The 27,578-nt window shown below is 45.2% G+C and overlaps 1 protein-coding gene across 3 annotated transcripts in view; it reads right to left on the bottom strand.

Annotated features, from left to right (window-relative positions):
- Positions 1-27,578, bottom strand: part of SH3PXD2A (SH3 and PX domains 2A) — an 842,113-nt gene that overhangs the window by 626,322 nt on the left and 188,213 nt on the right. For all 3 annotated transcript variants that reach the window (XM_086922729.1, XM_086922728.1, XM_086922730.1), the window contains one exon: positions 636-711. In XM_086922729.1, the coding sequence (XP_086778855.1) occupies positions 636-711 (76 nt within the window). The remainder of the gene's footprint in view (positions 1-635; positions 712-27,578) is intronic.

Consider the following 27,578-nt stretch of genomic DNA (forward strand, 5'->3'; position numbering starts at 1 on the left):
CTGGCCCTGGAGTGAATGAATCAGTCCAGAGAGACACCAGACCCAACAAAACTATTTATCATCATAAAAATTGATACGCAGATACCAAGATTTAAGCTGGCAAGGATGGGCGGACGTTCCTTCTCCTATCTTGGTCCCAAATATTGGAATGCCCTGCCCACTGCCCTTAAATTAGAGACCAGTCTTCTTCGTTTTCGCAGAGCACTGAAAACGCTGTTGTTCACATAATTAGTTGGTTCCTGTATGCTGGCTATCTGATATCTTCTTCTCCAGTCTGTCCCTAGCGCCGGGAAACCCACTGTGGGTAGCTGTGCGCGGTAAAAGTTTAAATAAATAAAATAAATAAATGTCGTAGTTGCACGTATACACCGCACATTGAGCCTCGACTGGTATGTTTCGATTTTTCTTTCGTCCTAAATAGAACAGGAAGTGCATTATGTGCTTCCATCATGAAGGTTGGTGAACACAAAGGTGTGCAAGTAAAAGCTAAGAGAAGCACCAGTCACATAATCCAGGTGCAGCCATAATGATATAAACAAAAACACAGCTATAAAAGTTCCGGCGTGCACGCCATCAATCAAGCAGGAACAGGAGCACCGTGCAAGGTAATGATTGTGATTGAATATACATCTTACCTGGCAGGAACGGAATAATCCTCTGTTTAGGATCTTTCTGACCTCCTTCCACAGGAAACCGGTCCAACATTTGCATCTATAAACAAAACAAATAGAGGAAAGAATTAATGTTCAGCTGGCGTTTTTGCAGCCCAGATGCTGTTGCGCACGCTTTGCCCTCTATACCAGTTGCATCTTAAACGTATTGTTCTGGGAAGCTTTCCCATCTAAAATCACCTTGAATCAATGGAGGAGTTGCCTACATTATAATACTGTGCAGTCCTGTGCCATGAGCATATCTGATATCTGTTCTGAAGTGCTACTAACATCAGTGGAGGAGTGTAGCTCACTGATTAGAGCGGCAGACCCTGATGCAGAGATCTGGCCCGGGACCAGGGTTCAATTCCCGACGCGGCAGGGTCCTGAGCCCAAAATGTCCACGGACTCGATAATTCTCGCCTCGGTGCCTACTCTAATCATGGGGTCCCACGCTGCAACTCTGGGCAATAGCTTGCTTAATCTCCACTACGGCGGCCCTGCCGCTGCGGGATGCCTGGCTTTCACCTTGGGGATGCCCAGTAGGGGTTATCTCACAGGGAAAAAGCCAGGACGGGTTCCCAAGGCAAGCGCCTTGATGCCTTTGGGTGATACGTGCGCTATATAAGTTGCAATACATACACATACATAGGCGCCATACTACACAAAGTGTTCCAGGGGCCCAACAGGCGTTTTTTGCCTGCTTTGCACGCCCCGGGGCACTTTGATATTACTGAAGGGACCCCAGACACTTGTACGGCCCTTTCTGTAATACCGATAGCGCTGGCGCACATAAAGAACCAGCGATCTCTTCAGAGGGCGGGGCCCAGGCAAATGAGGGCTCCCTTTGCATCTGCACCTGCGCCGTGTTAAAGATGCGGGGGCAGAGGCAAGAAGTTCTCAACAGGCACACTGACAGTGCACCCCCAGAGAGCAGCCCTCTGGAGGGGGAAAAGTGGGTCCTATGGACCCCCCCACCCCCTCCCCCAAGACAACCTCTTGCAGGCGGGTGCAGTCACTGACTGCACCAGACTGCAAGGGGATCTCCAATCCCCCTTCAAAGTGCAGGCAGGTTGCCGCCTGCACTATTAAAACACGGAACGGCTTCAAAGCAGCCACTCTGTTTTTCACATGAATGCACTGCCCTAAGGGCAGCGCGACTTTGCGGCTGCCCTGAGGGCAGCGCATTCATCATAATACGGCACTTTTTCCTTCACTGTACCGGGCGCACCTTTTTAAAGGTGTGCCCAGCGCAATGAAGGAAAATGTGCGCATGTCAGTGTGTGTGGTAAAGGTGAATGCACTTCGATGCACGTCAGGCCCAGCGGGCCACCGTACTTCATCGCTCTTCCGCTCTTCATTCAGCTGTGAGCAGGAGGGAGATGAGGAGTGTAAGGACCTACCTGACTCAACAGAGGACCACCCAGCTCACGGATTGCACTGCAGAGACCTCCACAGATGTTGATTCTATTAACACAGAAACAAACGAGTCTTAGAGCTCGGGCCTCCCCAGTGGCCGCTGCCACGGGCTCTCACGGAGCTTTTTTGGGAAGGAGCGCCTCGGCAGAGCCATTTCTAGGTGTGTCTCGTGGCAAAAGGGGAGAGAAATATATCAGACTACAGACTGACTAGTTACAGGCAAAGCATAAATGAAAAGCCAAGGGAATGAGAAGGTTACTGAGTCAAATCAAGTAGGTGCTCTGAGTGAATCCTGCCTGTAGAGGAGTTGATGTCACGAGTACACAGGACGAAGCAAAAGAGGAACAAGCATTGCCAAATCCAACAGGTCTACCTCTCATTATAGCTAAAAAATCCCAGCGTTGTCTGGGTGCTACAAAAGGCAAGAACATGGGCCCACCAGTGCCTGCTGGCTTGCCGCCTTCATTCAATATCTAGGTAGCTTTGTAACTCAATATATACAACCACTTTCAATTTAAGAAACGTAGAAATAAGAAAGCACTCCAGATGCAGCCAGGCAACGCAGGAGCTGGTAGAGACAGGCGCTGAGCATAAGAGACACATGTACTGAAGAAGGGACGCAGTGTCCAGATAATCAGAGCAGAATCTGCAGCAACCCGAAATTCACACGAAATAAAACCCGACCCCCCTACTATTCCAAAGTCTCCCGCGTTGAGGTCTAGCTAATGTCTGAAGTGATGTATACAAGTTCCAACACAAAATATGATAATATAACAGATTAAATGACCGTGGAGGCAGCTTTTGACCCAGAGAGATGCCCCTGTGTTCGCCAAAAAACTTCTACATAAACAAGCACAAATCTGATGACTGACAGAGCGTTTTTGGCTACAATTAAAGACATCTGATTTACAATCACTCAAAGGGTCAATGTATAGCGTGCTCAACAAGTGCACGCAATAGTTCATGGATGGGGTTGGCCAAGAGTGGAGAAGTGTGGCTCACTGGTTAGAGGAGGCAGACCCTGATGCAGATGTCAGACCCGGGACCAGGGTTCAATTCTTGACGCGGCAGGGTCTTGAGCTCAAAATGTCCACGGACTCGATAATTCTCGCCTCGGTGCCTACTCGAATCATGGGTTCACACTCTGCAACTCTGGGCAATAGCTTGCTTAATCTCCACTACGGCCCTACCGCGATGGGATGCCTGGTCTTCACCTTGGGGATGCCCTGTAGGGGTTATCTCGCAGGGAAAGCCAGGACGGGTTCCCAAAGCAAGCGCTAAGAGACCTGTTGGTGATTTGGCGCTATATAAATCGAAATTAACATAACATAACATAAGAAGACTTCCAATCAACAGGCTAAGCTCAGAAAGCAGGTGGTTAAGTTGGGAATATAGTTCTGTCACCAATAACTTAAAAACCCACCCCACCCCAGCTCAAAATAACATCACACAACATTGATTACACCAAAAACAGAGTAGACCTGCACAAACTACCTCATCATCACTCACTTATATATATATATATATATATGCACAACTGTCTCCCGTTGGAGAGGCATCAGACACCAGTAGGATGAAACCGATCCACATGAACATCAATGTACTTATTTAAAAAACAAATTAAATTGACCATCCACAGAGAACGTGTGACAATCTGAACCATTTCATGGACAACAAAATAAAAGGTGCTGATAAGCGCCCTCAAATTTACCATGTGTGTGCTTGAGTAGCTTATCCTGTGCAGGTTTTACTCTGCATTCTGGAATTTGTAGACCTAGTTTCATAATGGGATAAACAGAACTACAAGCCCCAAAATGCAAGGCCAAAACCTGAATTGCAAGAGCTATGCATGCATGGACTTGGGAAACTTACGAGGGAGGGTCTGGGACTGAAATGACATATTGGGAGCACTTCCTGTTTGTGCCATGATTTCTCAAAAAATGCACTGTCTGTAGTGCAAGCGCAAGTTCTGTCAGCTCCCGCCTGTGCCTAGGACAGTGAGTGAGTGAAAGACAAGGCTGTGGTTTGAAACAGCAGCTCCGTCTGCCATTGGAGGTGCACTGACCTCCTTTTGGAGAAGGAGAAATCATCCCCTGCAAGCGGGTGTAGTGTATTATTGCACCAGACTGCAAGAGTATGCATGGGGTGCTCCGTCTGACTCCTCTGGGAAGGGGCCACAGACTATGCACCACCTTTACCTGGTGCACAGTCTCTTCACCTGAGTCCGTAATATGACACGGATGCAAAGGCAAAGTATTCTCTCATCCGCTGGTGCCACACCTCCATGCAAACCAGCTAACACTCCCTCATGAAGGTGCAGTCCATATTACACAAGGCCCACACAAGCATCTGAGGTCCCTTCTGTAATACCAAAGCGCCATGCAGGCCCAAGAATCATGCACCAACACCCATTGCATCCCATAGGCACTATTCGTGATATGCGCCCTGGTGCTAATACAGACCAACACAATAGTACTTATTCCGTGCACCTCGAAAAATCACAGGCCTGAGTAGACACTTCCAAATTTCAGTCTCATGGTCTTGAGAGGGCAAGCGATGGCACTTAACATTCTGAGCTAGCTTATTGGCTTCAACGAAAATGCTTCTCTGAATTATGCTAAGCTGGCAATATCTTTTTGCTTGTTAACCCCTTCAGCGCGGCGCGAATTTTCGCGCTGTGCTGAAGGTTCTAATGAGCCTATCGGCTCATGACGGAACGGTTCCGTCATGAGCACAGCTCAACCGACGCTCATGACGGAACCGTTCCGTCATGAGCATGGAAGGGGTTAAAACACCAGCTTTAAAGTTTGGGCAAACTTGAAGGTGATCGGTTATATTTTCTGAGAGGCATTTTTTCACTTAAGTCGATAAAAATGGGTCTGAATTTCAATAAAAAATAAATATTTACACACGAAAGTGCAAAGAAAAGTGCTTTGGGGCAGGAGGTCGGAAAGGAGTACGCTCTTACACATAACTCATGATCAAAGACTCCTCCTGTGTGCCGGCAGATGCCACCAGGAAGCTCTGCAGGCCCAACACCCAGTTCACACCGGCTGCCCGTGCTGAAAATACAACTACGGCTTCCTGCGCTCCCTTGACACAGGTGACTATACAAATAAAACATGCTTTCTGCAGCTGACCGGCCTACATTCACGGCCCACAGAAAAAGTTCAATTTTCTAAACAAAACAAGGCTAGGAAAACACTGGCACATTTCCCCCGTTTCAGCATTTTTAACAGATGTGCGGGCCTGAAGTGTCAACAAAGAGAGCATGTTCTTTGGGGTGGGAAAATAATTCGGGCTGGTTTGAATTTCTCCCCAAAAAATCCACAGTCTAGATTAATGGAGCAACACGAGAAGAAGTGGTTGGTTTAAAACTATGTTAAATAAAAGAAGAAACCACTTTGCACTCTGTTCGATGGTGATTTGGAAGTAAAAAGGTCATCAGATGCTGCCTGGGGTATGCAAAGTGAGGTCAGGCCGAGAACTGGCGTCGAGCCTTGGCCACCAGTGGCCTTAGATTATGATCAAGTCCATCAGGGTTTATCAGCCTCCTCCACAAAGAATAGCTTGCAGAGGTGTAAGTAACAACTGAATAAAAACATTTGTGAGAATAGCTAATTATCTCCAAAGCCAATCAAGTGAAAAGTCAAGTAAAATACCTACGAACAGAAACTTGACAAAAAGCATCTTTTTAATGCATTCTTAAAGCAGGTCAGGTATAAAGCCAACTCCCAGGGCTTCGGTGATTGACAGTGATAAATAGTGAAATATAAAAGATGATTATATACAAAAAAGGATAGCAGTGGTATGGTGTGCTGTGGGCTTCAGGATTACAGTGATGCGGAGGCCAATGGTATACCTCATCTCAGTATAAATTGAGGCACCGCGTGAGCCCCTTCTCATTAATTGTCCCCACGTGCCAGTTCCAGTGAATTTTGACACCAACCTCAGGGGTGTGGCTCTGTTAAGCAACTTTCTCTTCTGGGCCTATCTGAGATCGTTGTGGAGATTTTTATATCCTCAGTTCACATCCTTAGTTCTCGGGCTTCTCTGGGGCATATTCTTGTCTAGCACCATCTTGTCATAAAATGCAGCTAGGTCTGTACACTAAAAGTTGATTCCCGGCATCTTTAGCACTGGCAGAATAGAGGGTTCTGGGTTGAAAAGGTGACCCACACTGCGGGAAGTGGTAACCTCAGGGGCGCATTAGCTGCATGGACTAGCAAACCATTGGCTATTCGCTCCCACACCAGTGACTTCCCTAAATCTAGAATCTAAGGGATACCCCTGGCACCAGAACCTCAGTTCTGAACAACCTGAATCAAAGAGGACAGAAGAGGAGACTGGTGTCTACATAAGAAGACTTGCTCAAAGCAAAAGAGGGATACCCTGCACATGTGGCACTGCTCCTGGAACTGGCTGACTGAGACTCGTCCTAGGCTATCTCTCAGTTCCCCCAGACAGATGGACACCTGTGGAAGTGTGAAGCACCCACAGGCTCCCCTGGACTAGTGGCACTAGTCCCCTGCAAACAGCAGGTAAAACAACGTCCTGGATCTGAAGAATCGCTGGCCATTAGACCCTTTGAGTGATACCCAAACCCAGATGGTCTAGTGCTTTGTGGGGACTGTAGTCCTGCCTTCCACAAAGTTACAGGAAGCTACCACGTTCCCCAGGACCACCAGACGCCAGTTACTTTCTGCTCCAGTTACCACTGCCAAGGTTTGTTGGTCGTCAGATCGGCAACCAACCCCTGCATTTGACAGTGCACCTAGAGGGAGCTCAATCCAATGTTCATCCGACATCAATCAACAGTGGACCCATTTTTGTGTTTTTGCATGTTTTTCCCCACAGCACCATATCAGCTGTAAAAGAAGCTCTCCAGCGGCCCCCGTTCAGCACCAGGGACAGCCAGGACAACTCTGCACCCAGGCTCCACGGGCAAGGTAAAATTGAACTGACTTCCGTGGGTTGGTCCTGGGATCTGCATCACCTTTTCCCTGCAAGGATTCAACGCAACTAACCCTGCAAGTGACCGATTGGCACTAGCAGTTTTTCCCACTGACCGCAATGTTACATTTTCACTGTATAATTTGTCTCTGATTTTGTATTAAGAACCTATTCAGTTACATGTATGCTATTTTGTTTGTTTTGGTCTCTAAATTAAGATAAAAATGTACTCCATTTTCATAAATTAGTGTCAGATTTCTCTCAAATTGTATCAATTACTTATCTTCCATGCTGGTAGTCTGAAATGCTTAACACATGTTCCTCTGGTAAAGCCGGACAGAGCTTTGCCCCTCTACCAGGACTGAGCTAAGGATTTATTAGTGTGAATCCAAGGACCATCTTTGGGCTGACATAATATTATTACATGGTGAGGTCAAAGCCCCACACCACATCGTACTCCACTCTCCTACAAGTAGCATCAGATGATTGAAGGGGAAGGAACAGAGGGGAGGAGGGGAAAACGAGGGAGAAGTATAGAGTGGGGGTGAAATGGAAAGGAGGAAGGAGGGTGTTGGAGGAAAGAGGAAATAGGAGAGGAGGGGGACATAGGGTAGGTAGGAACATATGGATAAGGGAGACTTATGAGAAGGTGGAACGACCATAAAATAGAAGGGAAGGAGTTGGTGGGGGTGGTGGGAGGATGGAAGAGGGGAGGGCAGGACCCAGGTCAAGGGGTAGATGAGGCGGAAGCAGAAAGCATGACAGTGAAGAGAAGAGGGGAGGAGGCAGAGACAGTAGTGAGAAAGGGAACAGGACACATAGAAAGGCCTAAAAGGGGCCAAAGGTAGAAGGAGATACAGAGAAGAGGGGAAGATGAGAGGGTAAGTGGAGGCAGAGGGGATAGCGGGAAGGAGGTAGGGTAAGTTTGGGGCTTGGGAGAAAAGACCAAGAGGAAGGTGGGAGGAGTGGAAGAGAGTCCAGGGGAAAAAGAAAGAGAAAGGATGGAGCAAGAAGAAGAGGCACACAAAAAGGATCAAGGAGAAGAGGATTACATGGAGATTACACAGAAGGAATCGAGGAGCAACTCATTAGAGATACTCATGAACTACAAAAGTATTAGATTGAGTGAACCAAGGCGTGACAAAGGAACAACAGAGGAGCAATCCATAGGAAGTACTGTTAAACCACCAAGGAGTACTATATGGAGTCTACCAGGAGTAACAGAGGAGCCACTGAAGAATAACCAGAGGAGCAACTCGCTGGAGGAACTGTTGAGCCACCAAGGAGTGCTATATTGTTTTGTATTGCAATTGCATTTATATAGCACTTACTACCACTGATGAGGCAGTAGCACTCTACTCTGGACCCATAAAGGATTAGTAGTGATTTAGTATTGAGAAAAACTAAAGTAATTTGAGAAGTGGATATGTTAGTCAGTTATTCGGATTGAGAAGGATATTGGAGGGACAGAAGAAGGGAAAAAAGTTTACATTTATATAGCGCTTGTGACCCCTGATGGGGTGTTGAGCATGGAGTCTACCAGGAGTAACAGAGGAGCCCCTCAAGAATAGCAGTGGAGCAACTCATTGGAGGCTCTGTTAAACCACCAAGGAGTACTGTATGGAGTCTACTGGGAGTAAATGAGGAGCCACTCAAGAATAACAGAGGAGCCACTGGCTGGGGGCACTGTTAAAACACAAAGGATCATTATACAGAGTCTACAGAGGAGCAATCCACAGGGGAGACGGTTAAACCCAAATGGAGTATTATATGGCATCTACCCAGGAGCACAAGAGCTGCAACAGAAAAGCAGCCAAATGTAGACGCTGATTACCCTAGTATGGGATCAACAACGGCAAAGTTAAGCCTTGTTAAGCCCTCAGTGGAGAAGTGTGGCTCAATGGTTAGAGCGGCAGACCCTGATGCAGAGGTCTAGCCCGGGACCAGGGTTCAATTCCCCGCCTCGGCGGGTCTTGGGCTCAAAATTCCACAGACCTGATAATTCTCGCCTCAGTGCCTATTCGAATCATAGAGTACCACTATGCGACTCTGGGCAATAGCTTGCTTAATCTCCACAACGGCCCCCACAACGCTAAGGATGCCTGGCCTTCACCCTGGGGGTGCCCAGGAGTGGACGCCTCCCAGGGAAAGCCAGGACGGGTTCCACAGCGGTATTCGTACAAGCGCCTTGAGACCCTTGCGGGTGAGTAGTGCGCTATACAAGTATCAATTTACATTTTTACAGTGTGTGAGCCAACCACAGAGGAAAGAGCCATGCGGTATTAAAAAAGGGTAGCAAAGCAAAGAAGGGGAGAGTAGAGTCAAGAGGGGAAAAGAATCAGAGCAAAATAGAGTGAAAAGAAGTAGGGCACAAAAGAGTTAACAGAAGCAGGACACAATAGAGTGAAATGAAGCAGGGCACAATAGAATGAAAAGAAGTAGGGCACAAAAGAGTGAAAAAAAGCAGGACAAAATAGAGTGAAAAGAAGCAGAGCACAAAAGAGTGAAAAGAAGCAGGGCACAATAGAGTGAAAAGAAGTCGGGCATAATAGAGTGAAAAGAAGCAGGGCAAAATAGAGTGAAAAGAAGCAGGGCAAAATAGAGTGAAAAGAAGCAGGGCAAAATAGAGTGAAAAGAAGCAGAGCACAATAGAGTGAAAAGAAGAAGAGCACAATAGAGTGAAAAGAAGCAGGGCTCAAAAGAGTGAAAAGAAGCAGGGCACAAAAGAGTGAAAAGAAGCAGGGCACATTAGAGTGAAAAGCAGGGCAAACTAGAGTGAAAAGAAGCAGGGCACAAAAGAGTGAAAAGAAGCAGGGCACAAAAGAGTGAAAAGAAGCAGGGCACAAAAGAGTGAAAAGAAGCAGGGCACAAAAGAGTGAAGAGAAGCAGAGCACAATAGAGTTAAAAGAAGCAGGGCACAATAGAGTGAAAAGAAGCAGAGCAAAATAGAGTGAAAAGAAGCAGAGCAAAATAGAGTGAAAAGAAGCAGGGCACAATAGAGTGAAAAGAAGCAGAGCACAATAGATTGATAAGAAGCAGGGCACAATATAGTTAAAAGAAACAGGCCACAATAGAGTGAAAAGAAGCAGAGCAAAATAGAGTGAAAAGAAGCAGGGCACAAAAGAGTGAAAAGAAGCAGGGCACAAAAGAGTGAAAAGAAGCAGAGCACAATAGATTGATAAGAAGCAGGGCACAATAGAGTGAAAAGAAACAGGCCACAATAGAGTGAAAAGAAGCAGAGCAAAATAGAGTGAAAAGAAGCAGGGCACAAAAGAGTGAAAAGAAGCAGGGCACAAAAGAGTGAAAAGAAGCAGAGCACAATAGAGTGTGGCGGCGTCAGCGTAAAGCACTGTGGTGTTAGACAGCAAAAGAATGTACCTAGAGCACAGCTGAGCTCCGCGAGTGAAGCACAAGCAGATTAATGCAGTTTGGGGCAGAGGACAGCAGTAAAGCAAAGCCTTCTGGGGGTTTGAAAGCGCCTCCAAAGCAATCAGATATTAATATGCATGGTTCCCCCGCCCACTCATGCTTTATGCGGAAAGGTGCGTCTGCCACACTGCAGTTTGCTTGTTGTTACTTGCAAAGCGTTCTTCTATTTGTTTATGTCTGCAGCGCTATATAAAATAAATGAATAGAAACACACGACTATTTGAGCCACACATGTAGAAACCAGCGGGCCTTTAATGTCATGGCCTTCATATCACTAAAGTCCTGTAATGACAAAGTGTCATGTTCTGCACAGCTGCAGTCCTTTATAAACATATACATTTCCAGACTTTTCTAGGGATGGCGGCTGATTTCCAGGTGTTTGGGGTTACAGGAGGTCTTGCTTTCGTCATGACAGGCCTGTTTATGGATTTCCTTTCCTGTACTCGCAGTAAAGGGTTAGATCGCACTGGGGGCCCGGATAGAGTTAAAAAGCTACTGTACGAACCAGTGCTCCCCAGAGATGAGAGTAAAGAAACTCACAAACATATGTCATTTCTGATCGAAACCGGAAGTCTCAAAGTCAAGCTCCCTGGGGGAGTCTTCGAGGGCCATTAGCTTTGATGAAGCTGCCACATCAGCCACATCAAAGATGGGGGTCACAGCGAGGGTGAGATGTGTGCAACGGTTCCCGACATATTGGAGAGGTCAGGGGCACATTTCAGATGAAAGCAGTGAGAGCTCAGAGAAAATCTATACTGACGGTATAGGGTGGGCAACAGCAGCCATATCGCTATATGGGATTTCAAGGTATTCTTTAATTCAATGAGACGTGAACTCAGAGTGATGTGGCCAAAGCCAATGCGGTAATTTCACCGAAATTATAGGGGTCGTGGGAGGGGGGACTCAAAAGCCCATTGATTCCTACAATGATGTCACGACATTCCACCACAGGATGATGGGGCATTGTCCAATTTTGTAGACTATTGTTTATTAAACACTCTAGTCTGTAGCATATTGACAAACCGCTACTGATAAAGGTCATAAACCGGCTGCCACAATTAGCAACAAGCATTGGCAATGCCAATAGGTCTGGCTTCAAAGGAATGCTGTAGAGTAATGTGGGACATTACAGGTAAATAGCATGGAAATAGATATGTATGTGTGTGGAAGCAAAGAACTGTAAAATAATATTGATGTAGGTTTAAAAGGGCTGGTGACTGTGTCAAGCCAGACCTAAAAATCCATGCAGGTTAAGGACTGCTCTACTCCCACCTCTGCTGTTGTCGGAGGAAAACAACAACACTTATCTAGTTATCTAAGTCACTTTAATTGCATTTCAATGTAATGTGTTTGCCCCTAAAAATTCAAGCTTAAATAAACAAAATGATCTCAGCTGTTTGACGGGCAAGCACTTTTTTGTGGAATCACACACATTTTTCCCAATCAAAACATGTACTCCTGGCTCCCAACATGTGGGCAGACCCAAAGCCCCTCTCTGGTGATGTTCACATCATTTTCTGGCAACAGTTGCGCTATCAAGTCAGACCCTAAAACCGAAGGTGCACTTCTACTTAAAAGATGATTAGTCAGGATGGTTAAATCACAGTGCTTGTAAATAGCAGCCTATGCGTAGCAGTTTCTACCCCTCACTCCACCTAAACAATGTCTCTCGCCACCGCTAACAATGCATACTCTTCCAGGGCTGGTATTGTATGTGTTTCCGTGCCTGCCCCCCAAGAACACAATCAAGTTACTCCACAGCTGCGAAAACTGCGTTTTTCACCGATGGGTCATGTATATTTAATCCCTTGTTCATTCTGGAATTTGTAGGTCAGCACTTAGGAAGAAGAAATCAAAGTTCTAGGCACTAGAACAAAAAAACACAACAGCAAAAAATACAAACACAACAAAAAAATGAACTACTCATTGCTAATACTGTACACCTTCGGCTTGTTTTTGGCTTAGCCTTGACTAAAGCCTGGTGTGCATGGTCTTCTCTTGTTTATTTCCTTATCATATGTAGCCTGGCTAGTTACCGCGTATTGTTGTTGCAGTAGCCATCTTGTGTTTCTGTTCACCAAATCCTATACTCCGAATAGTGTTGAACAAAAACCTGGCACTAATGCAGAACACTCATGCTTTGAAACAAGGCTACACTTATCCTACCTGTTTCATCACAACCTTAAAGAACTGTGATTGTTTACATGTGTTAGGAGCCAGTGATGAGGTTGAGAATCCACCCCATGAAAGTCTCTGGTCAACCGCCCACCCTGCTTTAAATCCCCCTGTGACCTGTCTCTGTTGACATGGCACCCTCCAGTGCGTCAGCCTGCAGGAGAGGACCCCTCAGTGGAGATCCCACAGGCCGCACCAATGACAATGATTGCTGCTGTCACTGGTTATTGTTCAGCTCTTGTGAGATGCCCGCCCCCTAGATATATAAGTGTTTATGCGATCAGAGTTTTTAATGTACTTACCCACTTGTGGGTACTTTCTGTATGTATACTGCCTATTTACCTTAATAAAAAAATGTTTATCAAAAAAAGCAAGAAGGAAAGAAAGAAAAAAAAAGAGAAAGAAAGAAACAAACAAAGAAAGATGAGCACTCAAAAAAAAGTGTTAGGAGCCATTGTTGTGGCTCAAAATCCTGGAAAGGGACCAGGGTTCGTGCTTTGTGTCGAGTGAAGCAGATCAGAGGTGTCTAGCGGAGGGGATGCGACCCAGAGTCATTTCTAAAACTGCAAGCATGAACCATGGGAAGAGCTGTTGGTGACCCCGGGGAGAAATGCCGGAAGCCCCATCTCAAAGGAAGCGGTGAGATTTCAGTTCTTTCTGGGAAGGGATGCTTGACACACTGTGGGAACCAGCAGAAGATACAGAAGATTAACGGGCTGCATTAATTGCCCCCCTCAATGCAGCTTTTCACTGCCACACGCCCTCAAAATCCAGCCCATGCTGCATCATCACACTGGACTCCCAGCAGGAAGCAGGACAACAGTTAAAGGAGGAGGGATGTAAAAACAGTGCCTGGTACCCAGGGCGGCTTTGACTTATTCAATCCCATCCTTTATGTCCATGTATGTACCAGTATGTTCTTCAGTGTAATGTAACCAGGAATCAGTGGAGCGCGGCACATCCAAAGTGCTCTTATCCGAGGCGATGGGACCACCAAACTCCTAACACCTCCCAATAACAACTTTTTATGAATCCCAGCGATTGTATGAATTTGATCAACAAGGAAACAGTAGGCAAAGGTTTGAAATACTGGGGTCAAACATCTGAAAACACTGTGCACCACCACATAGGCATGAACAGTGTTCTGGGGACTTACTCGGACAAAAATCAAGTAATTGTAACCCAGCAGAAACAAATACTACCTCAACCTCCTTCTTGCAGTTCATTCCAGGACCCATTAAGTCTCTGCTGCAAGGACCTCTGGTAGCGATTGAGGGCCCACAATCCTGCATGATGCTTCAGGTCCGCAATAGACAGGCCCTGCAAGCAGCAAGCAACCCTGGAAGGTCAATAACCTAAAGAGAGGAAGAAATTGCTCCAGTGACGCTCTCTCTGCAAGGTAGCAGAGCTCCTGCACTTTTTACCGCGCTACACCACGAGAAACAAACAAACGGAGAAGCAAAGCTTTTACAATAAACGCGAGAAGTCGTATTGTTTTATTTGTGCTCATCTCTTCAGATAAAGTCCAAATCCTCAAGTTAGGGAAACATAAATATGAGCAACGCTTGTACTCTCCTGCGGGAAATTCATTTACCAGACAAATGTTTCTACTGGGATTCCTGGAACTCTTACCATCTGTAAATCGCATCACTGCATTTTTGAAGGATTTCCTAATATGCAGCTAGTTTTCAAAGATCTTTCCTCGAAAGTGTGTAGTGGAAATATTGCAATTATTATAACTGAAGTGGAGCTCTGTCACTTTGATTTTTCAAAGAAAGCACCATCCCTGCAGTTTAATATTAAACCCTGGCATATCCTTAGATTTAGACAAGGTGACGAATTTCTTGTTCAGAGTATATGATTAGCGTCATGAACAGCAAATATGCGACAAATGCAATGGGCACATTACCATTGCAAACAGTCATTCTAGTCCAGGCGGCAGTAAACCCATGGAAATGAAAGAAATACCTAAAATCTTGGTAGCATATACATTTGTGACAGCGAAGCGTGGACACATTTGTGGATACATTTCTCAGGTAAATTGTTGGATTTTCCATCCATATAATCAGTCAGGCCCTTCCGGATCATACTGAGCCATGAAAATCCTTCAAAATTACATACCTAACCAATAAAGAAATTTTGCTAGTGGATAGGCGATTTCTTCTTTCCTATAGTGTGTTGTCCATGTCACCACACTTTGAGAAGCAATGCACTGCCCATCTATTTATTTTTCACTGGCCTGTCAATAGGATAAACATGTCACCTCCCAGAGAGCTCACAGTGTTAGCGAAGAAGAGATTGTATATAGGCAGGCTGCTCTTTGGGGAATGAGGGTCTGTAGAACAGGTTGGGCAATAATAGCCACAGACCATGGAAAGTGAAGTCTAGGTTGCATGTCGGTATATATCTTCAGAACAGGCACATACTGCATTAATAGAACATTAGTGTCCTTGTTCCACCTGGAATAACCTAGCCTGATTAATGTTATCGGCTATCAATACAATAATCAAACACGAGTGAATGCTAGTGAACGAAGGCATTAGAGCCCGACTTCTGACCATCAAAAAATAACAATCACTGTTGAACACCTCTCATAGCTTCAGTGACATGCTAACACAATGCAAACACTCGGGTCAGCAGTGAATTTAATTCAACCTAGTGACTGTATGGAGTCTTATGGAAAAAGTAAGAGTAACAGTCTACTGGTTCAAATTAAAATGTGACACAAGAGACGACTTGCTGTTCACTTTCTAAAGTAATATCCCCCACAAAAAAGTTTTAAATGGAATGTTTCATGAACACTCGGTCTGTCGACTTGAAAAAAGTAACTGATGTAGCATTATTGGCCCAAGAGCCATCTAACAGAAGTTGTTAAAGAAACACATTCAGGGTAAAAAATTAATTGGAGTAAGAGTTAAGCCCTGCCTCTAACACAACTAACACTACCAACGGTCTTGGCCGATCCATCTTTGAAATGGTTCCCCGCCGCCATTCGCTTTCTTGGCATAGAGGTCATGCCAGGACTCAGATAAATGGTGGCACGAAAACTCAAACACTTCCACACGAGCATTCAGGCCGACATGGCCCGTTGGTTCTTTCTCTTTGGGGGGCCACACAGATCCTGAAAATGAATGTGGTGCCTCGGCTGACCTACATGTTCCATATGCTTCCACTCTGCATTCCAGTACACCTGATGGACACCCTGGAGAAAACCCTAAAGACCTTTCTGTGGAGCATCCAGAAACCACAGATGACACTAGATAAACTATAGGCTGCCACGGACCATGGTGGCCTCTGCTTCCCCACCCTTTGGTGCTACTGACTGGCGTCTCAACGGACTCCTCTTTCATACGTTATTCATGCTACCTCGGATACTCCCAGCTGGGTACACCTTGAATCCGTTCTTTTGGACCACCTCCGAGGATTGTACCTGCTCCATTCAAGGGCTATCTTTAGATCACTTGCTTCCCGCCCTGTTTTGATGAACACACTCCGTGCTTGGCGTAAGGCACACCATCTGCTGAAGCCACCTCACTGTCTGCACACATGCCTCCCAGTGGTGCAATGCCTCCCTCCTAATCGGGGGTTCTGGGCCCCACTGGCTGGACTTCCGTCTCTAGGGGCTACACCAAATTACTGATCTGGTATCAAACGGACACTACAAAACTTTCCTGAAGCCCAAGAATAATACGGCCTCCTGGTGTGGCATTAATAGAACTATCCAACCTTGCTGTGCTACCTTCACCAGGTCCTAGACTCCTAACCTCTCCTTTTGCCCTCATTGCCCCTGATGGAACACTTGCGGAAATGGGACACCAACAAAGGGGCTATATCGGGGCTATACCAAACTTTTGTCGACCGTCTCTACTTCACACTGATGCCCCACTCCCTGTGGGACTGGTAGGTAGAAAGGCTGCACCTCCAATCCTGTGATATGGCTTAGGGTGACATACTAGCAGAACATGATAGATACCTCAAGAAGGCCCATCTCATATTCAGTTACTACAAGGTTCTGCACCGCTGGCACTGCTCACCACATCAACTCCGCAGGTCTTCTCTTCAACCGTCTGTCGCTGCTGGAGGTGTGGGTCCATAGTCAGGGAAATCGTTCATGTCCTGTGGTAATACACCATCCCAGCGGCGTACGGGTTCGCCATCACTGACATCTTCAGAATGACTGTGCCACTAGCTGGGGTCCTGAAAGCACAAACTGTTTTGCTTCATGACTTCGCCCAATGCCCTACAATCACAAACCTGCTATATAGGTGGCTGACCGCCACCTTGGCCACGTTTCATTCTGAGGCTCTGGATGAAGCCCACCTGGCCAACTTAGGAGAATTGGCTACGTGAGGTATATCAGGTGGCCTCTTATGACGGATTATCACCAGACTTTCTCAACATTAGGATTGTTTCTGGAGACTTGGGCACCCTTCCTTAAGGCTCCTTGAATGTATCACCCATTCTATTCCGGCCTGGCCCTCCCTCCACTTTCTTCCCTTGGGTCCTGCTGTGTCTCGTTTTGTTCACTGCTGGCCTCACCCTCCCCCTATTTCTTTTCCCTTTTATGTTCACTTCTTGGAGTGTCTGATGTTTTATATCTCCCTCTATCCCTCCTCCCTTCCACCCCCTTCAGTTACCTCCCTTAGCCGATTACTCATGTCTACTGGTCTCACCCAGGTCTGGCAGGCTCCTCCTGGGTTCTTACCTGACCTCGTCCTTTCCCTCGCTGTGCGGGACCCATTGGTGGTGAATATCCATTACCCGTTCGCCTTACGATTCTGTATCCCTCATATTGTTAAGGTTGGTCGTTTTATCTGGGTTGGTCCTGTTTTGCTTTTATTAGCACGGATGTTCCCCATGTTCTGTTTGTGTGTCGCTACTACTTTTTACCGATAAAGAGTGTTGAAACTTTAAAAAAAAAACATTGAAATGAACTAAACCAGCCTGGATATCTACAAATGTGCTGTCTTCACTGGCTCTCACAACACTTCAATATTTTAAAGAGCACGACCGTAATCAGATTTGTGACTCAACTGGCAGACGGGTCGGTTCAAGATTCTTCCCTTTTAGTCTGTCTGGTAATAACTATTAATTCCAGTGTAGATAAAGAAAGCTGGCCAGGTCATCTTCTACCATCACAAAAGGTGGAATTCTACTATCAATGGATTCATTCTCTAGTCCATTGGGCTTAAATATGTGAATTCAGTTTACTTGTGCAGCAGAGGAACGATGAGGTAACCTGAACACTTCTGTCCATGAGCCTGTCAGGTGGATGTCTTTGATTCTGTGCTTCCATAAATGTCATGTAATGGTCAGCCAGATTTCCATTTACCCAAGGAGGTACTGAAGTATTATTCTTTTCTTTATTTCTAAGCACTCCAATACAGATCCCATTTTCCACATGGGCTTAAACCCCAGATGTAGACCCCCGAAATTTAAGCAATTAAATAATCTCCTGACAACACAGATGTGCAGCAGATTACTTTATAAAATATGAGGTAACTCTGATGGGTCCAGCACTCCCTGCTATGCACCATAGTAGCTATGAAACACAACAAATCATTGACACAGCAGGTAATGGTTAATACAGAATCATGAGGATCATTGTTGAACCCACAGTTAATCGCCACCACTGTGTCGTGAAGGCACCCAGAGTGAACAACAACCTTCCTCGGTCCACAGAAAGGCAAGTGTTGAACAACACCCCCAGAGACAGATGATAGCATGGCCTACAAGCTTCTTGGACATTCCCTTATTGGGTGCCTTGCTTTCAGGAAGAGGCCCCCCCTTCCCTTCCGATTTTCTGCACCCATCTGTAACCAGTAAACAGTAGGGCTGTTTTGTAGGTACCACTACTTGCAAAGTTATAACTCCTGTCCAGCGGTGTGGTGTGCTGGCTCATAACTTCTTCCCAGCAATTTAATATCTCTTGGCCTTTAGCCTCCCGAAAGAGATGATAATTCCGGAACAAGTCTTCTCTTACCTTGGTACATTTTGTCTGCTTCTTTAAGTAACAAAAAAATCATTCCACAGAATATAGGATCACATCACAAAGTTCCAAAGAGCAACTGTTAAAAATAATTAAAACAACAATTATAACTTCAGATGATGCTAGTGTCAATTAACTATACTGGCAGAACAGGAACCGACAGGTTGAAGAGCTGGTGAGTGCACCCTTCACAGCTCCAGGGGAGATTTAGAAACCTGTTCTGGGACATGATGGTTCATGCCTCACCACAGACGCTCTGTTGTGTGAGCTGGAGCTTTCAGGTTATACGCTTGTTTCTGGTCAAACATTATCCGCAAACTTCGTTGAGCATGGGCTGCACCCTATATGTGTCTATAAGTACAAAATATCAACATTAAACCATTAAGCTTACTCATGCAAATATGGATTCAAATTAACTGTGCAAGATGGCGCAGTGTTGAGGGATATGGCGTGTGGCAAAGAATGAGGATCTGTGACCTTGTTCCACCCTTGGCCAAGAACGGAATAAAAGCAGAATCCGGACAGACGCAGAAGAAAGGTAAAAGTTTGAAGATTTCTCCTGGTCAAGAGTGGTGCAACCCACTGCAAAATATGGTTTCCAGCTCCGGAACTTCTTGATTTCTAGCACCGAGCACTCGGTCTGGACAACTCGGATACATACAGACTTCACGCTCATTAGGGTGCCGTGGGACAGAAATATGGGGGCAGGTGTGCATCTGACAGTGGTTTAAGTCACAATAGCGTTAAAAGAGTTGTTGAAATTCCCAACACCCCATGTAGCCAAGAGTGCATAAAGGGCCAGGACTGCACAGTCAACCTATTCAGAAACAACATGGCCACTGGCAGCAAAAACAAACACTAATGTCAAGTTGACCTTCTTTAACATTAAATCACATTATGTTGAAAAAACAATTTTGAAACCAAAATCAATGAAATTCAAAGCAAAGGTTAGAAGGGGCTAATATTCAGGGCATATTGATATATCCGGAATCCCGTCTATATAGTTAGAAATAGACCTAAAAGATGGAACTCAAGCAGTCCACCTAGCCGTTATCCTGCAGAAGAGGTCCAGGTGAAGTGTGGAGTCCTTGGGCTCTGCATGGTCTCCACATTTATTCAATATCTACATGAGACCTCCGATAAGAGAGCGGACAGCAAAAGGATGCAGTTTATAGAACTATGCAGATGATCCATCCACAAATCCTGATCAGCCTGGATGGGGGCAATGCTTCTCAAGAAATGTCCCAAGACACAATGCGTCCCATCTGTGGCTGGGTGAGGAACAGTCATCTAAATGTAACGCAGAAGAGACTGAAAGAATAGTAGCCTACTAATAGTTCGCAGATATAGGAAAGAGGGGAGAGCAAGGGTATTGAGGAAGGAGCTTATAGTCATAGCCCAGAAAGAGTTGAATTTCCTGCCAATCTATCTTTGCTCTGAACTTGATCATAATTCCTTTAGATCATTAAAACCATCGTTATTCACAATCTTTTTTATGAGCAGTAGGCTTTGTCCTCTGTCTTTTTATTTACTCTCCTGATTCGCTGCTCTTCTGTTTGGATGTACATTTCCTCGACACGTACTCACACTTGATTAGTGCCATCGAATCTTTGATGTATGCGCACTCTTACAAATAAATATAACATAAATTAATAATTAATCTTAGGGTCATGGCTAGCATTACTTTTAAGTTTCACATAAGGCTTGGGGTCATTTCTATTGTAAAGCATAGGATTAATGTTAAGGTTACGTTGCGCACTAGAGGTTAGCATCAGGGTTTTAGTGGGAGGGTTAGTAGCGATTTTCAGATGTAACTTTATAGTCATAACCATTACATGCTTAAGCGTATGTACTTCATTTTGAAATTATGTTTTTGATATAATTTTTGAGTCATGACAGTTTTCGTTTTCTGATTTGCAACCATCACTCTAGTCTGCCTTATTACCAGTGGCGCTTCGCCAACTGCTCATGAAGCAGTGTAAAAGAAAAAAGAAAATAATAATAACATAAGCTATTATCATTTTATTTTTAGTATCCGCCAGGTTCCGGCGGGCATGGCTCCTGTGACGAGGGAGGAGGAGTGGTTGCTGCACTCTAAAGTGCGCATGATGGTTTTGCCAGCTGTCTTGGCCTGGCCAACTGTCATGCACATTTTTCATGTTCTCCATACATGCCCCGGCTCCCATTGCCCTTTTGAGTGCCGAATCGCAGCGCTCAGGCCAATCACAACACAGCATTGCGATTGGCTCTGAGGGGGCTGGGTGCTTCCTTCTTCCGGCCGGAGCGGAGGGACGACGTGGGAGGGACGGAGGAGAGACAGCGATCAGGTAAGTGAATTTTCTTTTTATACCTACCACCCCTTCCCCCACCTCGCTGCCTCGCCACCCCCGATTCGTACTGGCCGCTACTGCTGATTACATTCAGTTGATGCAAGGAGTGCATAGATTCAAAGCTTGAGAATCAACACAAAGTCTCCCTAGGAGCTACTCTTGGCTCAAGAAGGTTCATGTAAGTTATATGGAACTTTAAGAAACGTTTGCCACAAACCAGTTACCCTGCAGACCCGCAAATAGCCTTGGCAGGTTACAGAGTTTATTAAAGCAGTTGATAAACCTGAAACTCTTGAACAGGCTCCTCATTTTGAAGTGAAGTGAATGCACCACAGAATTACAAATCGTTTATTGTGCATGCTCCTATTGCATGACCGCCTATGTCTGAGTAATTCTGGATGCTGCTCGGTGGGGAAACTCCCATAGCCTCATTGGGACTGTCACTCATTTCGCGTATTCACCTTAATGTCCGAGTCGCTTTAAGAATGAGTAGCATGAAGGGGTAATGTAGTTTTCGTCTCTTCCTTTCCTGGTGACCATGGAGTGAGTGCGATGTAGGGGCTTGCAGGAGTGTAGACCCTGGCAGTCAGTGAGGACTGGCAGAAGAAGTAGAGCAGATGCTGCTCCTGGTGGGGATATTCTTCCGTCTAGCCCATTCGAAGCCTGAATCTAAAACCTACGCTGTTTTATAGGATAAATCCTGCACGTTTTGTTAATGGGACACCGGACATTTCTGTAAACGCTCTTTAAGTGCTAGGTTTCTTTTATAATCCTAGTTAACTATATAATTAGTCTATGCATTCAGTGACTTTAGCTTAAATGTTTGTCAGGTGGCTGGATTACCCAACACCTCTGTTCTTGGCCTTCTTGGGCACATTGCTTAGCCCCCTGGACTGTATATGTATGTGGGTAGCAGCACAGGGACTTATTCAGGACTCATGTGGCACAATGCCCATTTTCCCACCTAAAACCCTATCGTGAAAGGCAGGAAAAGTGGTTTACAGTCTCTTCAGCCAGAGCTAAGGATAGACAGCGGACCGTCTGGTCTGCCAGTGTCGAAGATAGACAGTGGACCGTCTGGTCTGCCAGTGCCAAAGACTTCTAGCTCCCAATTCAATGCACAGACAGGGTGGATCATTTATCACCCTGGACAAAACCACTGGCTCGTCATTGACCCATCATTTTCTGTAGAGTGGTGGAGTTTTACCACTGCAGCGATGGCCTTTGAATCCACCCATGTGTGTTAGCAAAGTGACACACTGTGAGTCAGCGGTGAAGAGATATTTTATGACAGCAATGAGTGGTCTGACCAGCTGCCTGCCCACTACTGGTGGCAAGTAGTGTCTTCTGCGGAGTGAACTGTAGAAGCACACAAGGAAATTGAATGACTAGTAGCAGTCACCAGGAATGTAGCAACACAAGACAGCTGGGTCCATTAGCCTTTACATCTGTGACATGGAGGCTAAACATTGTGAAGCATAGTGCACAGTAATATGTCAACTGGCAAGTGACTTCGCATCGGGTGCCAAGTGATGCGTGCCCACATTGGGTCTGTCCCATCCCTCAGCGAGGTCTCTGTAAAAAGCCAAGTTGGCGATGAAAACAGAATGTGGCTTCATTGGCATGATGTCGGAGGTTCTCATAAAGCCGGTCTCTCACGACTGGCTTCTCAATGAACACACAACAGTACATTTCAGGGAACACCATCTACTAATGTGTGGGGGACCAACTTCACTCTACGCCCTTGGGTCTAGAGGCAGAAACATAGCTATTTCAATGTGGCTGGTCTTCCAGATAAGGTGGCCCGCACTTCCCTAAACGAAGACTAACTTCTAAAAGATGGGGAGCACAACCATCAAAAGGAGACTATGGCAGCAGCTATCCCAGAGGCCAGGGAGCAAGCCTGGCAACAGAGATCCACGGAATCATGCACTCGCCAAGCAAGGGGAAGCCACGACCTGCTGCTTTCTGAAATACATGCACATGGCCAAGACGAAGCACAACCGCAAGCTCACCTCCTACACCATCAGGAGACTCCTTGAGGGACACATGAAATTCACATGAAGCAGTGAGAGGAAGTTGGAATCCCTTTGTCACTTCTACCATAGACATCGGGTTCCTTTATTCCTCATTTTCATGTCACATTGGGGAAGCATTTGTAAACTATTTCGCCAGTAGGAGTGTACACTCAGTACTGGTCAAGGTTTGCACACTAATACGGAGTGAAAGCTGGTCACCAATAACTACCCTCATAAATGTAACCCCATCATTTACAAACATGCTGCTGCAAAAGCTTGTGAAGAGGTGCAAACATGTCCAGATCAAGACTTCCCTCCCAATATCCCCAAAGACTCTCTACTGCTCCTCATCCTACCTCTCTGTTTTCACCATTGACCTCGAAAAATAGCCCATGGTGACCCACCATCACAACTGTTCTCCTTCCAGAACAGCCTGCTTTTAATACATGACACGCGTACCACATTGTTGTCATTGTCTAGCACTGTAAATAATGCCTCACAAAATATTTCTTATTCGGTCAACCTCAAAAAGAACGAAAAGTAGAGCAACCTCCAGGGATCTGAACCTTGGCACTGCCTTAACAGGGAATGAACCTACTGAACTATTCCTCAGCAGTAGCTCTCCAATTACCTAACAGCTGTCATCAGTTAACTTGTTCCTTATTTCGAGTTTCTCTAAAATGTCCTCTCTTTACTAACTTTTATCACCAATGTGGACTTGTACTTTTAGGACAACGCAGCACTACATCAAACGGCAATCTGTTTTCGAGCTCTTTTTGCGCAGCAATCATGCGCATTACACCGTGTGCACATGCAGTGCATTACAAACTCGGAGCAGTAATTATAGTTGTTGTGTTTCATTGCCTTACAATCTCCTGCCAAACAAATTTGATGACTTCAGCATTTTTATCAGGGGCAGGGTGCAAGCGGTGCGTGCAGACCATGCTATCCTCATGTTGGCGCGCTCCTTACAGACTAAGTTACAAAGTACTTCAGACATTGCGCTGTACCTCATCGGGTCAGTGCGGAGGTGCAGCTGCACATGGAATGGATATCCCACAGGATCCTGATGGAACTCTACACGGTACTCAACAAGACCATAATCAAAACAGAAGGGGCTCCAGATGGAAACTGTTCCCCACAGTGCAGGCGTGTTCCTGGCATGGGAGCTGGAGTTCCAGGCCAGCAATAGAACTAAAGGCACTCCACGCTTTCACCGCACCAACAGATGGAAGGCCGGGTCATGTGGAGTTCCCAGAGCAGAGGAAGATGTCAGACTTTAGGAGCATAATGATTACTTTATTTACCATTTACAACTCAATAAGAGACCCATCTTAGGGGACACACACATGTTTCTGATCAGATATCTCCTTTTTCGATTTGTTACTTTAAATCAATTTCAATTCATGTGTTTATTGACAATTATTTTCATAAAGCACATTTCAGAAAGACTGTTGGTTATTGCATATGTTGGTACACCGTGGAGTGAACCGTCAATTTTGGATTGTAGACAAAAAAAGGATTCCTGGATTGATTAATAGGATATGAAGTAAAAATGGCCTTTGTACTCCACTGTCCTCTTCTTTGCAATAAATGCTGCAAGTACTGCACTATTATAAAATTTACTTTAGTCCACGTTTCAGTTTTCTCTTGAACATTTACTGAACGCATTACATATGCTACAGAATTGTTCGAATCCATTGCTGAGATTTTTATGTATATTTATCAACTCCTGCAGCATAATGGTGGCATAGTTCTCTTTCACCTTTCACAACAAATTCAGAGTTTAGTTCTAGGATTAGTCACTTACCAGCTATAAGACATCAATCACTACGCTTCAGATGGAAGCCGTTATCCAGAGTGACACTACTATACAACTCTCTCAGCAACCACCTTAAAGGCAGCATGCTTCATCTCCAACAATTCTGAAGGGAAATACTCCCTTTATTTTTTTTACTGATTTGCTATTTAAAAAAAAAAGTTTTTTTTGAGGTAACATTGTGCCAGATATTTGCATAGTGCACATTCATTTCAAATTGTGGGTAAGCTAGCGTAATGCTATCCTAGCAAATAAAAATCAACCTGAATTTACTCCTGAATCCTAATAAATTCTTTGGATTGTTATATGGATGGTTGGAAGGTTTGACCTCAGTGTTTACTTAGGGGTCAAACATTCGCACTGTGAAACAGATGATGTGCTACATATTTACTTTTCGGATGAGGCGGGCGGCCAGTGCCCTGGCTTGTAAAATCACAAGGAAGGTAGTGCTGTGTTCCTGATTCCACGCAGTGCACATATCTCTTTTTGTAAGTACACAGACATGTGCTCCAAGTAGAGTCATTTCTAAACCTTAACACATACCATATAATATCTAGCATTAGTTCAGCATATATGCTTACTGGAGAACAATGATCAGAAATAATATATAGACTGGTTTTAGAAAATGATATCTAAACTGATTCGAAGTCACTTTGTAAACACTGCTAGGTCTGAGACCTGGCCGGACCTGCTTCAAATAAAGCCCTAGGCTTGCCACTCATAGCACTGCCAGGCTGATATTTTGGAGTCAATATTATGGTCATGATATAGGCTGATATTTCAACCGAGATAATGTGGTCCACACCCCTCAGTGCTATGCAATGCTCTCATCACATGCATGTAAGAGGCCTAAATGCCATTTATAAAACGAAAAGTTATTACCAGCGGCGGCTGCTCCGCTAAGGTGGAGGAGCGCCGCTGCCCCACTGCTCTTTGAGATAAAATGATAATGACATGTTATTATCATTTTATTTTTCTGTTGTCAGGCAGGTTTGTGGGGTGGGGCTTAGCTGTCATCACAAGAAGGAGGGGAGGAGTGGTTGGGGCACATAAGTGCGCATGAGGGTTTGAATGGCTGTCTTGGCCCGGTCAACATTCATGCTCAATTTGCATGTTCTCCACTGGGTGTATAGTACAGCTTGGGTGGAGAACATGCAGAGGCTCCTACGCCCTGTCTGAGCGCTGAACCACAGTGCTCAGACCAATCACAACGCTGCTGTCATGGTGACAGCCATGTCATGATTGGCCATGGGGAGCCTGTGTGTGTTTCCTGCTTCTGGCAGGAACACAAGAGTCAGAGGCCAGCAGCAAGGTAAGTAACATTTAATTTATTTTTCTATCCACTCGTAATGCTTGCTGGCAGCCGCCACAGTTTATTACCTGTGCGGTGTAACGTGGTAGAGATTCTGGACATAACACATGCACAAAAGTCCACAGATGCAATGTTATTCGTGAATAGGGGACTAGGCCGGCGTATCTGGGAGCTAGACTCCAACACTACCATCACAACCAGACCCTGAGATCTAACCACCAGTGTCTCCTTGCCATCCCCCGCCTTCGTAAGGCCAGGACAGGTGGCAAAGCCTTCGCGGTTAGAACCTCTAAACTTTGGAGTGCCTTGCCACTCTCCATCCACTTATCGGAGTCAGAACTAACTTTTCGGCATGCCCTGAAAACCTGGCTTTTCACCAGCACCTAGTTTTTTATTTTTCTCGCCTTTCATCTACCGCCTACCTCAGCACCGGGACACCCCCGTTGGGGGTAGCTGTGCGCTCTACGAATTCCTTAATAATAATAATAATAATAATAATAATAATAATAATAATAATAATAATAATAATAATAATATTAATAATGACTTCGGGGAAGATCCTACACGATCCCATCTATGTTTAACTGATGCAACACATGCTCCAACTCAAACACAGCAAAGAAAATAATAACAGTGCACCAGGAATGCCGACAGAAAAGACTATGTCCCATAACATCAATCAAGCTGTGAGGCTGTCCTGTTTGATGAGACAGGTTTAGGATAAATTTACCTCAGGGGGAAAACAAATTCATCCCAGCTGTGAATTATGGTTTTTGAATGCAATATTTCTTCCCATACTGGCCCAAGTTGAAGTGCTTCTCTCCATTACATCACACACCCAGAGTTGATTACAACAGAGGGAAAATGGTACAACTACAACTTTAAAACTATTTTGCATCAACATGAGAATTGATGCAGTCACCACTTGCCAGCAAAGTGCAGCTTAACAAGTGAATATGAATGACATTTCAGATACAAAGAACAATATGGTGATCTTAGGCACCCTGGCAGCGCCCCTTCTGTGAAAGTTACAACCAGCAGGAAAAATGAGAGCAACTCCAGGATGAAATCAGGAATTACTACTTTACCAGATAGGTAGGCCAACAGTTGCGTGAAGTAAGAAATACAATCTTAGGGCCAGATGTAGGACCATAGCATTTTGCGACTTGCAAATTGCAAGTCGCAAAATGCTATGTATCAAAGTGTCTGAGACACTGTTTGCAATTCCCAATGGGGTCGGAAATTGCAATCCTCTTGAATATTAATGAGGCAGTCACAATTTGAGACCCCATTGGGAATGGCTAGCACTCCCAGGGATAGTGGCCTGCTGGGGTCAACTGTGAGAAAAGACCCTGTAAACCAAGACAGTCAAGTTACACAGTAAATTAGAAACTGCCATCTTAACGAGGTAGGCGGGCCAACTAGAGGGTAAAGTGAGAAGCAACTATGTTAAAACAGCAACTAGAAAAATACCCCAGTTCTTC

Source organism: Lissotriton vulgaris, chromosome 5 (assembly GCF_964263255.1).
Source record: "Lissotriton vulgaris chromosome 5, aLisVul1.2, whole genome shotgun sequence".
NCBI classification, from domain to species: Eukaryota; Metazoa; Chordata; class Amphibia; order Caudata; family Salamandridae; genus Lissotriton; species Lissotriton vulgaris.